This window comes from Xiphophorus maculatus, chromosome 21, assembly GCF_002775205.1.
Source record: "Xiphophorus maculatus strain JP 163 A chromosome 21, X_maculatus-5.0-male, whole genome shotgun sequence".
Classification (NCBI taxonomy): domain Eukaryota; kingdom Metazoa; phylum Chordata; class Actinopteri; order Cyprinodontiformes; family Poeciliidae; genus Xiphophorus; species Xiphophorus maculatus.
The window spans coordinates 8,286,268-8,300,348 of NC_036463.1; the positions used below are offsets into that span (position 1 = coordinate 8,286,268).

General features: G+C 38.8%; 1 protein-coding gene across 1 annotated transcript in view; it reads left to right on the plus strand.

Moving 5' to 3' along the window:
* Window positions 1-32: 32 nt before the first annotated feature.
* Window positions 33-14,081, plus strand: part of ptprn2 (protein tyrosine phosphatase, receptor type N2) — a 147,087-nt gene continuing 133,038 nt past the window's right edge. Inside the window, exon 1 of the mRNA XM_005798577.2 lies at window positions 33-354. Coding sequence (XP_005798634.1) covers window positions 270-354 — 85 coding nt within the window. The 5' untranslated portion in view covers window positions 33-269. The remainder of the gene's footprint in view (window positions 355-14,081) is intronic.

Below are 14,081 nucleotides of genomic sequence, written 5' to 3' on the forward strand. Positions count from 1 at the left end.
CAGTCTCCTCTCCTCTCGCCATGTGTGCTGCTTGACGTCAGGACCCTAGGAGGGGCTCCTCCGTCAAGCTGGTCGCTGTTCGTGGTGCTGAAACAACGCCTGGCTTCGGTTGTGCCTGAGCGAATCGTTCCGCCTCTCCCTGCTGTTCCTTCTCCCATCACTTTTAATCTCCTGTCCTGTGCAGCCGACGTCCCCCTGACGCCGAGGCTGGAAACATGCAGTTTTAGCGAAGGTGTGCGGAATGGATTAGTGCTGAAGGCAGGAGCGGTATGGATTCTCCGCGGTGTCCCGTCCTCGTCGCTGCGCTGGTCGTCTGCCTCTGGTCCTCACCTGCCGTCTCTGACAGGAAATTCGGTAAGAATCCGCTTTTTATTTATTTGGGAACGGTCGTTCCCAAATTATACTTTTACCCGAGTCGGATCGTCTCTGCTTTGTTCCGTCGTCAGACTGTGGAGCTAAATCTCCAGATGCATAAACAAAAAAAATAACAAAAGCAAAAAAAAAAAAACATTTAGTCTCTCTTTGCAAAACTTCAGGGGAAATCTCGGCGTGCAAACGCAATTCTCTCGCAGAGTTTGCACATTGATGGAGGAGGTTGGATGAAGTCCGAAGATCCATCATTAGGAAAAGTTACGTAATCTCGCAGGCCTAATGGACGAGATGTTTCCTGTGGGACTTCTCTACTTTCTACCCTATGTGTTTTCTGTCTGAACTGCACATCTGTGGCCCTCATTGTATATTTAAAAGTATTCCAAAGTGATTTATTTACATGATTTATTTAAAATGCGCTAAACATGATGGGAAATGTGTCAAATAGAGTGAAGTTTGGTTTGATGGACGTTTTTGGTGATGAGACAATGATAGTCATACAAGTGCTTCACGGTTTATTTATTTCAGTAACTTAATTCAATAATCAACATCTATTTCATTATGTGCAGATTGATTGCACGGTACAGAAACAACGAAAAAGAAAGATCACAGAGTGATGCATTACAAGCACCAAGCGGTTTCTAAAAGTAAATTTTGCCAGTTTTGGCCACTGAAGTCACTTGCTGTATCCCCGTGGGTAACTGGAAAATATGGAAAATTTGATGGAAGGAAAAAAGTTGGTGAAAATAGATATAACTGCTATGCTGAGTGATAGAAACTTCTGACATAAATTCACTGGTCCAAATCTATCAAGTGAGGTAAACGGGCTGTATGCTTTCAGAACAAGGTGAAGTTTGCTATTAAAGAATGATCTCCTTCATGCCACATTAATGCAGCTATTTAAATCGAATAGAATAGAATAGAATAATAAAGGAGCAATGGCAACATATTGTGTGCATACTTGGGCATCTCCCTGTATTAATAATGCATCTATGTCGGTCTTAAACATCGGGTTTAATCAGCTGTACATCATAATCATTACACTTGACAAATAAATGTTTCATTTTTTGAAGTGAAATACTGAAATGAATGATCTTTTAGGCGTTGTTCTGATTTGTTTAGATGCACTCGTAGCAACTGCTGAAAATGTGCTAAAATTAATGTCATGAATAATATAAGAAATATGCAAAAGATAATTAAAAACAATACAAATAGTCAAACAACTGGTAAACATCCACTATCATCTGTAAAACAAAATTAGTAAGTAATTTTGTTATTTATAAATAAATATTATTTAAAAACTATCTGAAGCTAAATTAAAAATGTGATAAAACTACAGTTACAGTTGGATTGAAAATCAAGTTAAATGAAATATAAATTATTAGCAAAAGAGTGAAAAGTTTTACATTTGTTTTTAAAAACATGGATGGTCTCTGCTGGCCTCAGGTTTTCACAGGAAGGCTTTTCCAGAGGCCAGAGCTGAAATTCATGCCTCACACTGTGTTTTTTTCTCTCACTTGAGGAATAATCAGGGGAGATCTTCTTATAAGCTCCGGAGATCTGTATAGCATACATGATCAGTGCAAATCTTATTTTAAAAAACTCAAAAATTCTAAACCATACAGAAAACATTTGCGAAAACCTTTACATAATTTTTATGCAAGCTTTGTTTCTGGTCCTCACAAACATTTTTGCTGGTGATGTTTCAGTCTGAGGGCAGTGGGAATACAAAACCAAACAGAGCTTCATTAAATGCAACACCAGGAAGCACATACAAGATCCATGAGCAGTCTGGAAAAGTTTGGAATTTGATTTTAGGGGTCTTCAGCACAGGAACTGAAAATTGGACCAAGGAAAATATTCATATTTTCTTTTTACCTTCTTCCTGTAAGTAATTTATTCTTTGTGCTATTTGTGTCTTTTTTTCTTTCCTTCTTTCTACCCCATGTCCTTCCTTCCTCCCTCTCTCATATCATTCCATCTTTCCTATCTTACTTCTGGGCTTGTTTTTCATCTCTTTTTTTCTTGCCTTCTTCAATCTTGCCATCTTTGTGTCCAAACTCCATTCAATTTCTTAAGTTGCTTCTCTTCTGTGAATTTCACTCCTTCTCTGTGTCCATCTTTCCATCCTTTCTTCCATTTCTTTCATCTTACCTCTTTTATTTTAGCTTCATTCCTTCCTGTCCCTCAGTTCATCCTGCCACTCCTTCTTGTGTTGTTCATTTGGTATATCCTTCATATGTTCCTTTCTTCCTTCTCTCCTTTCTTCCTTATGTTCTTCCTTTCTTCCTAAAAAAATAAGGTTGAATATTCTGTGTAATTATTATCCTTATGTGTTCTTCACAGAAGGCCTCAGACATAAGTAAACAGCTTGATGATATATATATATATATATATATAGTTCATATATATATTCTACAGCGTATAGTAGAAAATCTGTTGTGATAACTGAATTTCCCCAGTTTTTCCCACTTCTTATCACACCTACTGCTTCATTCTGTGCTGCCAGAACACATGACACATGATGAGCACAAACTGGATCATGAACAGGAGGCAAATATAGGTTTCCGGTCGGCATCCGAGATCTGCGATGATTCATACAGACACCGAACGAACTGCATCATAGTCAGTATATTTAGAGCAGGGGTGTGTCATTTTCCCCTTTTATTTAAATCAGCATTTGAGCCTCTTCTTCTGTCTTCCGTCTAATCTCATACTGTTTTCATGTTTTATTTTTTCCATGATGTGTGTGAGGTTATGGATAAGGATATTTGGTAATGATCCCGTGCTTATTCCCCATGTGAGTTATTTAAAAAGAATTTTCACGCTGCAGTTCTGAAACACTAAGCTCTTGATTGCAAGTGTCGCGGAAAGCTGGAGATCCTCTCTTTTTTTGTTTTTTTTTCATTAAATAAGGCCCCTTGTGATTTACAGCATGTAGAGCTCTGATTCAAAGTAAGCTGGTGTGATTAGTATGTGACGGTATAAATAGTTCTACGGATACATATTTATGCAGTCTGTGTGGGAGAGAGACAAAAAGGGGTGTGTGGTGCGTGGGAGTCCGGAATGTCTGAGAGCAAATGAAAGCCACATTAGGAGTTTTAGTCTGCAGCTTAATGTTTCAATAATGCAAATATTCAAATACCCTTCATATATCTAATTTATACACAGAGTATGCCTGTGTTTAAGTTAATCTCAACACAAACCCAACTGTTCTGTGGACACTTCAGATGAAGACCAAGAAAGCAGGCAGATTAGGGAGAGACTTGAAAAGAAGAGTAAAACCTATCATCTGACAATGGAAAGAGGGATGAAACCTGAAATCTATCAAGTTATGGTTGTTCACTGGGCAAAGCAGCCAAGAGATTAATGGTAACTCCAGAGTAGGGGAGTTACTCAAGAACTATGCCCTGCAACTTTCAGCAGGTCATTCAGTTCTGCATAGACCTGGTAATGAGATGTTAATTCAGGTGTGTTGAAGCAGGAATGCATCTAAAGGCTGCAGCATGGTAGTCTGACCCTGCTCTACCTGGACGACCTGCAGAGACGTTCAGATACTGTTGGGAAATCTGTTATCAATTGTCTTCTCAGCATACAGGCTTTTATCTGAAGACCCGTACACCTGGAGGGCACAAGAATTTGTTCTTATATTTGAGGTGGCTAAAACGATAATCTTTTTAGCATTTTATTATTTTTTTTCTGGCCAGAAAATGTCTTAAACTCAAGTACAGAACTTTTGGAAAGTCCCAATAGCTCCCTTCCACTATAGGATTTTAAGAGCGGCACAATTAGAAAAAGGAATATGGAAACATATGGAGGAAGGTGCTCAGGTTAGATGAGAATAACACTGAAACTTTAAGCCTGTATTCAATATGTTATGTGTGGCTCAAAACTAACACTTAGTAATGTTGAATGCTAATTGCACTTACTCTGGTTACTGAGTAAAACAATTAGCAAATCCCACTGTTTTTCTGATTTGATACCAGAACACGGTCAACTATGGTGTGATGTTATGTTCAGATCGAAGTTGCAACCTCTGAGGAAATGGAGCTCAGCTGAACCACATCATCCCCATGAAACATGATGGTGGCAGCATCATGCTGTGGGGATACTTTTCTTAAGCAGATACAGGGAAACTTGAGGTCAGAGTTGAAGATTCACTTTCCAGCAGTATGGTGACCCTAAACTTATAGTCACATCTTAAATGAAATGGCCTACATTAAAGCATACTTGTGGGATAGAACGGTCTAGTCAAAGTCCAGATCTAAGTCCAGTAGAAAATCCCTGGCAAGGCTTTAAAATTGCTGTTCACAATTTCTGTCCATCCTGACTGACTAAGTTTGAGCTATTTTGCAAAATAAATAAATAAATAATGAGCAACAAATGTCTAAATTTGACCAAACTGATAGAGACATTCTCCCCAAACCTTGCAACTCACTCAATAAAGTATTGATGAGGGCCAAACCTAACTGCACTGAATAAGCTTTCTATTTTTGTTTGCAAAAGTAAAACAAAACAACCTCCCCACCCCCCAAATGTGTTGTCTTCATTGCATGTCACATTTCCACATTTATGTTATTCTGTCACATAAAATCCAGATAAAACAAGTTTGTTCGGGGGGTGTCAATACTTTTGCAAGGGTCAATTTTACCAGGCAGTTGATAAATTTGCAATTTGCTGCATCTATAAACCGTTAACATGCATAATATTCACATTGGAGAGCGGTGGTTTGAAATACCTGAGATAATGCACTGTTTGTTCACCTTGAGCCAAATGATGTCAGAGCTGCTTCTTTTCGGTGTTCACTCAATGAAACGAGACCATAAAAGGGTTAAAGTGTTAACTTCCTGCCCAGATGACTCACCAGCCATTCTCCAGTCTGACGCCTGCAAGTGCCATTCAAAACCAGGCTTGTGAATTAATCAAAAACTAAGGTATTTTCTAATTACTGCACTATTACTCATACGAAACATAATTATTTAGATCACAGCATGCTGTTATAAAAGAAAAAGGATAATGCTTGACAATGACTGATACAACCTACGTTTGAGGGGTGATAGAAACGTATTCAGAGAAAGTTATTAAAAAGCCTCCTTTGAATAATGACTGTGTTGTCACCTGAGCAGTCTTTACCCAGTGGAAAATGTGCAGAAATTGATTTTGGTGTGCAGCAACACTCCACTGCTTTGCCTTTCAGATTTGCTATCAGGAATGTCGTTAAGATTCCGTGCGGCATCTCCGTTCTGTTTGCAAGGGGTACGGCAGTGCTCAGAATCCCAATAACAGCTATGGAAAATCCCAACAGATTTCTTCTCAAAAAGACAGTCGTTCTCCAGCTGCGTGGTCACGCTTTGAGTCATTAGGCCGTGGAACATGAAAGTACAGATCCATTAAGACATGTGTCATGGGTTTGGCAAAATGAAACATGTCAGTGTAAGTCTTATGGAAGTAGCTCCTTGTACACAAATGGCGAACAGAGCATTTATTGCCAAGACTGAGACTTTCACTGCTGTGTGTTGATTAAGGTGATAACTACAGGCTTTTAAGGATTTCAAAACTCTGTTTACAGAAACAGCTCTCTTATACTCTCAATTTAAGATGCAGTACAAGTGTTATCTCAAGTACATACATAAGTATGTAGTATTCTAAGCTTCTGCTGCAGGAGCTTTTAATTGCGCGTGGCTATCAGCAACCATCTTCAAATGCACACAGACAAGTTAGAGTTGATTCATCGGCTATCTGTTTTGCCACAGGCCTCCTTCAGGTGATAGATCTCAGAACTGAGTGGTGGCATCAAATTCTTATAAAGGTGCTAAATCATCACAGGGGGATGAAATATGCTGTGATGTAAAGGTTCATACTTCACTACAGGTTTGGTCAAGTGGGCCTCGCTTTACTGGATTTCCACCATTGTGTTCCATCATGCAAAGTAAAAGCAGGAGAATTCACATCGAAAACAGGTGTAACTTCAACTGCAGTGTTTGTGAGGGAAAACAATCAAAATGGAGATGTGTAACAGGATCTACAAAGCCAGATACACCAAACTTAATTATAGTCTCAATGTTTATTGGTGTCCTTGCTAAGATGTGCAAAATCTTTGATTTCATCAGTGTTGCATGTTTGGACAATTGTTTCTTCTGGTTTTGTATGTTGTGCATCTGGAAGGATTTCTGCTCTTACTTTCGTACAGTTGCTGTGATGCATAAGTATGGCAACAATTTATTGTTTTTACCACCGGGAGCAGCTGATTAGCATTTCAAAAGCTCAAATAATACCTGAACTACAACTCCAAAACCCAGAAGACTTAAAATGGAGGCTTCATGGATGCAGAATAAGTCCAAAGAGCAGAGAGAGAAAGAGGAAGTTCAAACAATTTCCTTCATCCATCATGATAGACAAGAATCATTTCCCCAACTCCAACATCTCTGCTCAACTTTTTAACTGTACAGCCAGACAGAGATTTAAAGAGGAGCAGCAAAAGCAAATAAGGTGGATTAGCAGTGCTTCCCAACCACTGATGATGTCATCCAGGATAATGTTGCTGTGAAATATCAGCTCTGTCAAAGTTGAGCTGTTTGCATGTCATGACAGCCATGAGACTGTCACACAGATCTTTTCTGCCCAAACCATCACCATCCACAACTCATTGAAGATACTTGGATGATATGAGTTGTGCCATAACTCAACTTTTGACACATTAAAACCACAAACTTAAACTGAATTCAATATGATTGGAGAGAAAGGAAAATGCTACACGATTTTAACAATATATATAAATAAAAAAGTAAGACCCAGAATGTGTAGTACTATTATGTAAGTTATTGAAAATTCTCCACATTACTTTTTGCAAAATACCTCAATGTCAATCTGATTGGTTAGAGGTAATCTTTAAACAACAATTTTCAACTTATTTGACAAGTTTTGAATTAGATTTAGGTCTAGTCTTTGAGCCATTCTAACACACGCAAATGCATTGATCCGATCTAATAATAATAATAATCATCTTTATTGACAGTATAAAAAACATGCATTAAAATACAAGGGTTTTAACTAAATTTGGTGCCTTAGATATTATGCTAGCTGGCATTTAATGACTAATTAAATGAAGGCTACTGGGTATAAATGGTTCTTCAGTCTATTTGTTCTCACTTTGATACTCCTATCTGCTGTGTCCAAGGTGTGAGGAGTCTTCTGAAATGTTCCTGGCTTTCTTAAGTCAGCGGGACTTGTGGACTTCCACAAGAGAAGCAGAGAGCAGTCGATGGACTGCAGGGTAGATTTTATGATTCTCTGGAGAGTCTTCCTGTGTGCTGCAGTGCAGCTGGAGAACCACACAGAGGGAATAGCAGATGATGCTTTCAACAGAGCATCAATTGAAGGACACCAATAGTTTTTGAGAGAGGCTCTTCCTGAAGATTCTCAGAAAATAAAGTCCCTGTTGTGTTTACATCCCAGGCCAGGTTATGCAGGTTATTCTTAGGTGTTGCCAAGAAATGGAAGATTGACAGTCTCTCCACCCTGTATCCACAGCTTTATAGTGGTTGAACGTTTACCTTACTTCTAAAATCCATACTTCTAAAATGTCATTTTGTGGTGCTGATGTCTTCACAAACTGGCAAACTGCAGTTTTGAGCTTCTATGACTTATTTCCACATTGACAACTGTTCCTCTTGTGTAAAGACCAGTTTTGTGGTATTTATGACTAATGTCCCATTTTAGCTGCAGTTCCTCCAGTTACCATTGGCCTCTCGGTGGATTCTTTACTTCAGTGTTTCCCAACCCTGGTCCTCAAGGCACACTGCCCTGCATGTTTTAGGTGTTTCCTTGCTTGATCCCTTCCTGATTTGGCTGATTCAGTTCCCTGTTTGCTCATGTTTTTGCCAGTTAATGATATTGGAATGTTTAGACTTGATGATTGTAATCATAGTTAATAATCTGGTTAAACAAAACAACTTTTTGAGGTTCCTATGGTTTTCTGACCAAGGTTTTCAGGCTGTACCATGTATGAAGCTATTATCTTTTTTTAAATTACTTTAGTTAATAAATAATTGAATGTAGTAATTTTTCTCATGTAGTTTTTGAATCATTTTTTGTAAGACACTTTGTGATTTCATGTTTCAAAAGGTGCCATGTAGGTTTTACTTACTCCTTTTACTCACGTTTCCATGTAATGAAACCTAATTTTTCACAGCTCTGATGGAAGTGAAAACATAGATCCAAAGAGAGGAGCTAATAGTACTGCAAAACTAATATAACCCCTCTCTCATGCTCTCAATAAAGGTTGTGGGGCAATTTTTGCCTGCCTTGGGATTTCTTAGTCATCTGTCAGATCTGTTAGAGGGTCACAGTGAAGCACGGTGTGTTCAGTTGAGACTTTATTGACACTTTGAAAGCGAAACCTCTCTGGAATTCTCTAACAGAGTCAGCTCAATAATAACCTTTTGGTTGGAGCTTTATTTTACAGAACATCCTCTCTTTGTGTGCAGGATGGTTAAATGAGCATCCCGCGTGTTATTTGCAAAACCCATTTGCCAAAATAAATGAGCTCCACAGCTGCTGCAGTCAGTGTGAGAGCCATTGATCAACATTAGGATTTTCTGGTATCATCTGCTGTTGGGCATTATATATGCCTAGTCTTAATAGTAAACAGCTTACAGCGTACACAAGAAAAAAAAAAAGAAAGAAAGAACATTTACTTAGATAAAAACTTTCATTTTTAGGCAAATTGTCTTTTGGATAGTACCAATCATGCACTTGGTGATTAATTCAGCTAAGTTATTAAAAACAAAAGAAGAGAGGTAAAGAATTAGAATAAGGTTTAAGCATCACAGAGATGAACTGCTAAAATAAGTGGAATTCTGGTCTCAAACTTTGTGTTTTGGAGAACAAAAGCTCTAATTACAACATTAAGCTATGAAATGCTAACATATTGACTCATTAATATTATGTACACACTGACTTAGTGACTGTAATAGATCGTGATCATGTTGTTCCACAGAAATACACCTTGTTCCAAATGATTATGCAAGTGATATTTTCTCAGATTTTCTTAAATGGTCAATGCAAATGATGGTCAGTATAATTTTCAAGTCATGAACTATTACAGTATAAATCAAGTTTTACTGAACAAAGCTCCTCATGAGAACAGTATTTTTCTCAAAAATGAAAAACTCAAAATGCACTGTTCCAAATTATTATACACAGCAGATTTTCTCAACATTTGAATTATAAAGAACTGCAAACAGTCATTCTTTGAATGTGCAGCATTAAATGGTCACATGTGCTAAAATCAAAAGCTATTTCAATCAAAAACATCTTAACAGACCGAGTTGCATGTTAACATAGGACCCCTTCTTTGATATCACCTGCACAATTCTTGCATCCATTGAACTTGAGAATTTGTAGATCAATTCTGCTGGACTTTCTTTGCAGGATGTCAGAATACCTTCCCAGAGCTGCTGTTTCGATATGAACTGCATTCCACCCTCAGATCTTCTGCTTGAGGAAACTCCAAATGTTCTCAATAGGGTTGAGGTCAGAGGAGGATGGTGACCACACCATGAGTTTCTTCCCTTTTATGCCCATAGCAGCCAGTGACACAATGGTATTCCTTGCAGCATGAGATGGTGGATTGTCACGCATGAAGATGAGCTCAGCTGTAGAGGACAGTGACGCTTTTGTGAAGATTCAGAAAGATCTTCATGCTTAGCGTAAAGTAATCAATACTGTTTCAGCTGTGATTAAAGCAGTAATCAGGCCTGTTTTGTCCCCTGCAGATGTTGATAATTACTTTACACAATTTATCAGTGCAGAGAAGAGGTACTTTTCTCTTAGCGACTAATTTATTTTCCTGCTCTCTGTTTCTTGATTTATATTAGTTGTGTTCCTCCTATATTCCGCTAAGATCCATTCCAATTTGCAGCACTTTACAAAAGTATTACTACCCTGAAAAAACTGGGTCTGAAGACTGGATGGAGTTCTGTTTTCATCAGGTGCTTTTTTGCTAGATTTGACTAAAGTTCATTGACATGCATTTAATTTGTTCCATTGACCAAGTGCTTTGTCCTGCTTTGGGTTGGGACATCAGGATGAAAATACTAGCAGCACTAGCTGTGATGCTAATTCAGAAACTCTAAAGCAACATGTAATGATAATCTACATTAATACAGCTGAAATGGGAACTGAAGATTCTTTTGCAAAGAAAGATGTTTTCCCTTGGTGGCATTTGGTGTTATTAAGTCACCAGCTCCATGCTGAACCAGAACCTTGACATTTTTCATTTCCCCTGCATTTGCATGTTGGTTGGTTTCACATGTGCAGAAAATTGGATCCCAGGATCACTGCAATGCTGAAATGACCTGCAGTTTATTTTAGGTTCAGGTGGCAGTAAACCTTTCCCCTCATCTGGAGAATTTGATATTTCCCTCCTGGCCTGGTTGATTCACTCGGAGCTCCTTGGAGCATGACAGGGAGGATGCTTAAGTGTTTGACTTGCTCCGGTTCTGCACTTCAACACTCAATCACGTCTCAGATGAGGGGAAGAAAATCAAACGTCTGAATCACTCAGAGCAGGTCGGGGAAAAGGTCAAGCTAGCCTATTTCTGGGTCCTCGGTTGCCACGGTGATGCCATCTTTAATTCATGGCGGTCGTCGGGAACTGTCGCCTCAAGCTGGCAACTGAATGACTGAGAGTGACCTGCTTGAGTGGGAATTCGGACAGAATTGTTTTTGGTTACACTCCTCCAGATGTCAGGTGGTCTCAGGTGGTGTCAGGTCCTCTCTGTAGTCAAAGCGACCTCAATTTCTGAGCCTCAAGCATTGGCTAATTACTCTCTGAGGCTTTTCATCTGTATTTTTGTGCTGCAGCAGAAGTTCTGCTCTCTGGAAACAAATTTGTGACTTGTGTCAAAACTTTAAAAAAAATTCATTTCAATAACCAGTTAAGTTAAACAGAGCAAACAATTTAACCAGTTTTCCTTTGTATTTGCTCTGATTGAGAATTATTTGTATTTCTTTTGAACTCGACTACAGAATGGAATCATGTTTTCGTCCAGAACATGATCTCCCAGACATTGCTTTCTGCACAAGTTACGGACATGGACTCATGATGCTGTGGGCTTGTCAACCTCACTCATATAATTTACTTTCTTCATTTTACTAACACATCTACTTTCAGGACAAAATGTTACCCTGCTTCCCACTTTATTCCACTCACCAATTGATCCTACTACACAGATTTTATTTTGAATTTTTACTTAGCTGTTATTTTTTTATTTGGAGCTAATAAAAATAATTATATTCCCGCTTCACCCTTATTAAATTATATTCCCTATATACACCTTTAATCCGCTGTAGCTGTCATGTCAAACCACTATGTGGCGCTGTGATTTTAGAAAGTCGTCGAAACGCGCATGCGCTTTTGACACTTAGCGCCTCATTTAGAAAACTGCAACCCGTCTCTGACTAAGAAACTGCGCATGTAACACTTTTATTGTCATATCAGAAGTTGCGTTAACCTGAACAGGTAAAGTAGCACAACACAGCATAATGCTATCCGCCATTGTTTTTGTTGTTATTTACCTGTGCATTCGTAGAAGAAACCCTGCAGCTACGTGTTCTGCGCTTTCGCCGCTTTTACACCTGATGAGTAGGGCACACCTCAGTGGGGGCTGTTCCCGAAAAGTTCGGAGATGAGACTTTGTTTCAAAAAGACTCTTGAAACAAAGATCAGTTTCCATCGCGGCTGGATCGCAACAAAAATGTCAGGGTTTCACTAAAGAGCGGCTTTGTATAAATGGGGTAATTGACTGAGCATCCATGATTTCCAAAACATTTTTCTCAAAGAATGAAAAATGTTTTCCTCAAAATTGCAAAATGTCTTTTGGTTGCATATGCAGACAGAACAAAATTACTTATCTTACTGTTTCTTTTTTTAGTTAAGATGCCTCTGACAGAGGCTCAAATCCAATTTCTGGTTTTCTTCTAAGTCTAACCTTCTGCTTTTGATTCTGGCACACTCTGGCTCATTTTTATAATAAAAGTACTCTTCCTAAAACAAAACATCATCAGAGCATAATTTCTCTTTTAAGCAAGATGACTTGATTTGACTTACGTAATGCCGAGCCTACTGGAGCTACATTAATTTTAGAAAGGGAAAGCCATGATGACTCAAGCTGTTTCGGTGTAGACATGGTGTCAGGCGTGTGGTGATTTGCTTGCAGGTGATGTTCTCTACTGTCCCTGCTGCAGCCGTGCTCTCCCTACTCTGCTCCCTTGTGCTTTTATTGCAGTTGTCACCCACTGCGGCGTTCCAAAATGGCTTTTTTGGCAGGCAGCACATGCGAGTGTGTGCGTTTGATTAGGAATGAGTCAGGTGTCCTTGCTGGTAGCTTATATTTATTGTAAAGGATCCCAGAGAGTGGATGAAATATGTCTCTTAGCTGCAGCAGGCTCTAGGAGTGGCTGTCCTCGCTGCCAGGCTCCCAGCATCCTTCCTTGCCCCCCTCTGATATCGCAGATGGTAGCCCAGCACTGGCCAACCACCTGTGAGGGATACTATCACAGACTTCTTATTCAGGATTTGGTTTTGCCTCTTGGGAACGTTTTTAATGTTCCAGGCAAGGTCAGCCAATCACAGCCAGATTAGTCAAATCTACAGTTTAACTGATGGATTAATAGGTTTGAAATATGTACTTTTACTGTTTTCATTACGAGATTTTTTCTTAAGGTGGCATTCAGAATGCTTTTCCCTCCTCTTTGTTTTCACGAATCTTAGGTTGGACACCCACGCTCTTTGTCCCTGACACACAGGGAGATTTCAGCTAAAGATTAATAGTTTCTGAGAGAGTCTCTACTCAGACGTATGTGTCGCCCTCGGGTATAAAACCAAGATACAGGTCATAGGGTCCAAGCTGTACATTAATTTTGGAAAGTTTTTAATTTTAAACAGCACAAAGTAAACAGTTTTATTAAAATATATAGTGCTGTCATTTTGTTTTTATTGTACCAAATTTTAGCAACCTTCTGCTAAAAAAAACTGCATCACTAACTCACTTCAACTGCTGACCTGATCCTCGTGGATTCTCCCTGCATGCTGTGTTTGTAAATCAGGTCACATAGCGTCTATTTCTGGAGGGGGAAGCTTCTGCACATTTAGAACACCTGCCGCTAGCTCACAACAAGAGCTGCCACTTGAGTAAAACAAAAATAAAAAAAAAAACACAACAATCTAAGCTGCTTGTTTCCATGGCCAAATATCAAATTGTCATTCTACAGTGTTGAATGAATTGACATTGTTGAATTGTGGTTGCAGAACAGTACTGCTTTAAATATGTGATGTTCTACTGAGGTTGTGCATCAAAAGTTAAAAACCATGGCACTAAAAGAAAAGGCTGTCACAGATGGAAAACGTTAAAAACACTGACATGAGAGTTATCTTTTTGTGGTCAGTGTGCACTGACTACTTCCACTCAAGTCCCTTCATTCATCTTAATTTATTGATGAGCTGTTTAATTATCATAATGGTAACCAGATAAAAAAATATATTGTTTTTCAAAAGAAACATCATATTTGTTAAATTACCTTGTAAACTTGTTGTAGAATTAAATTAGATGATCCAGCTTGGCTTTGCCAGGATGTCTCATTAAGATTTACATTCTCGTTTTTTCTCCCAACAAACATTTTTTCCCAGCCTCAGGTAATCGGCAGCATCC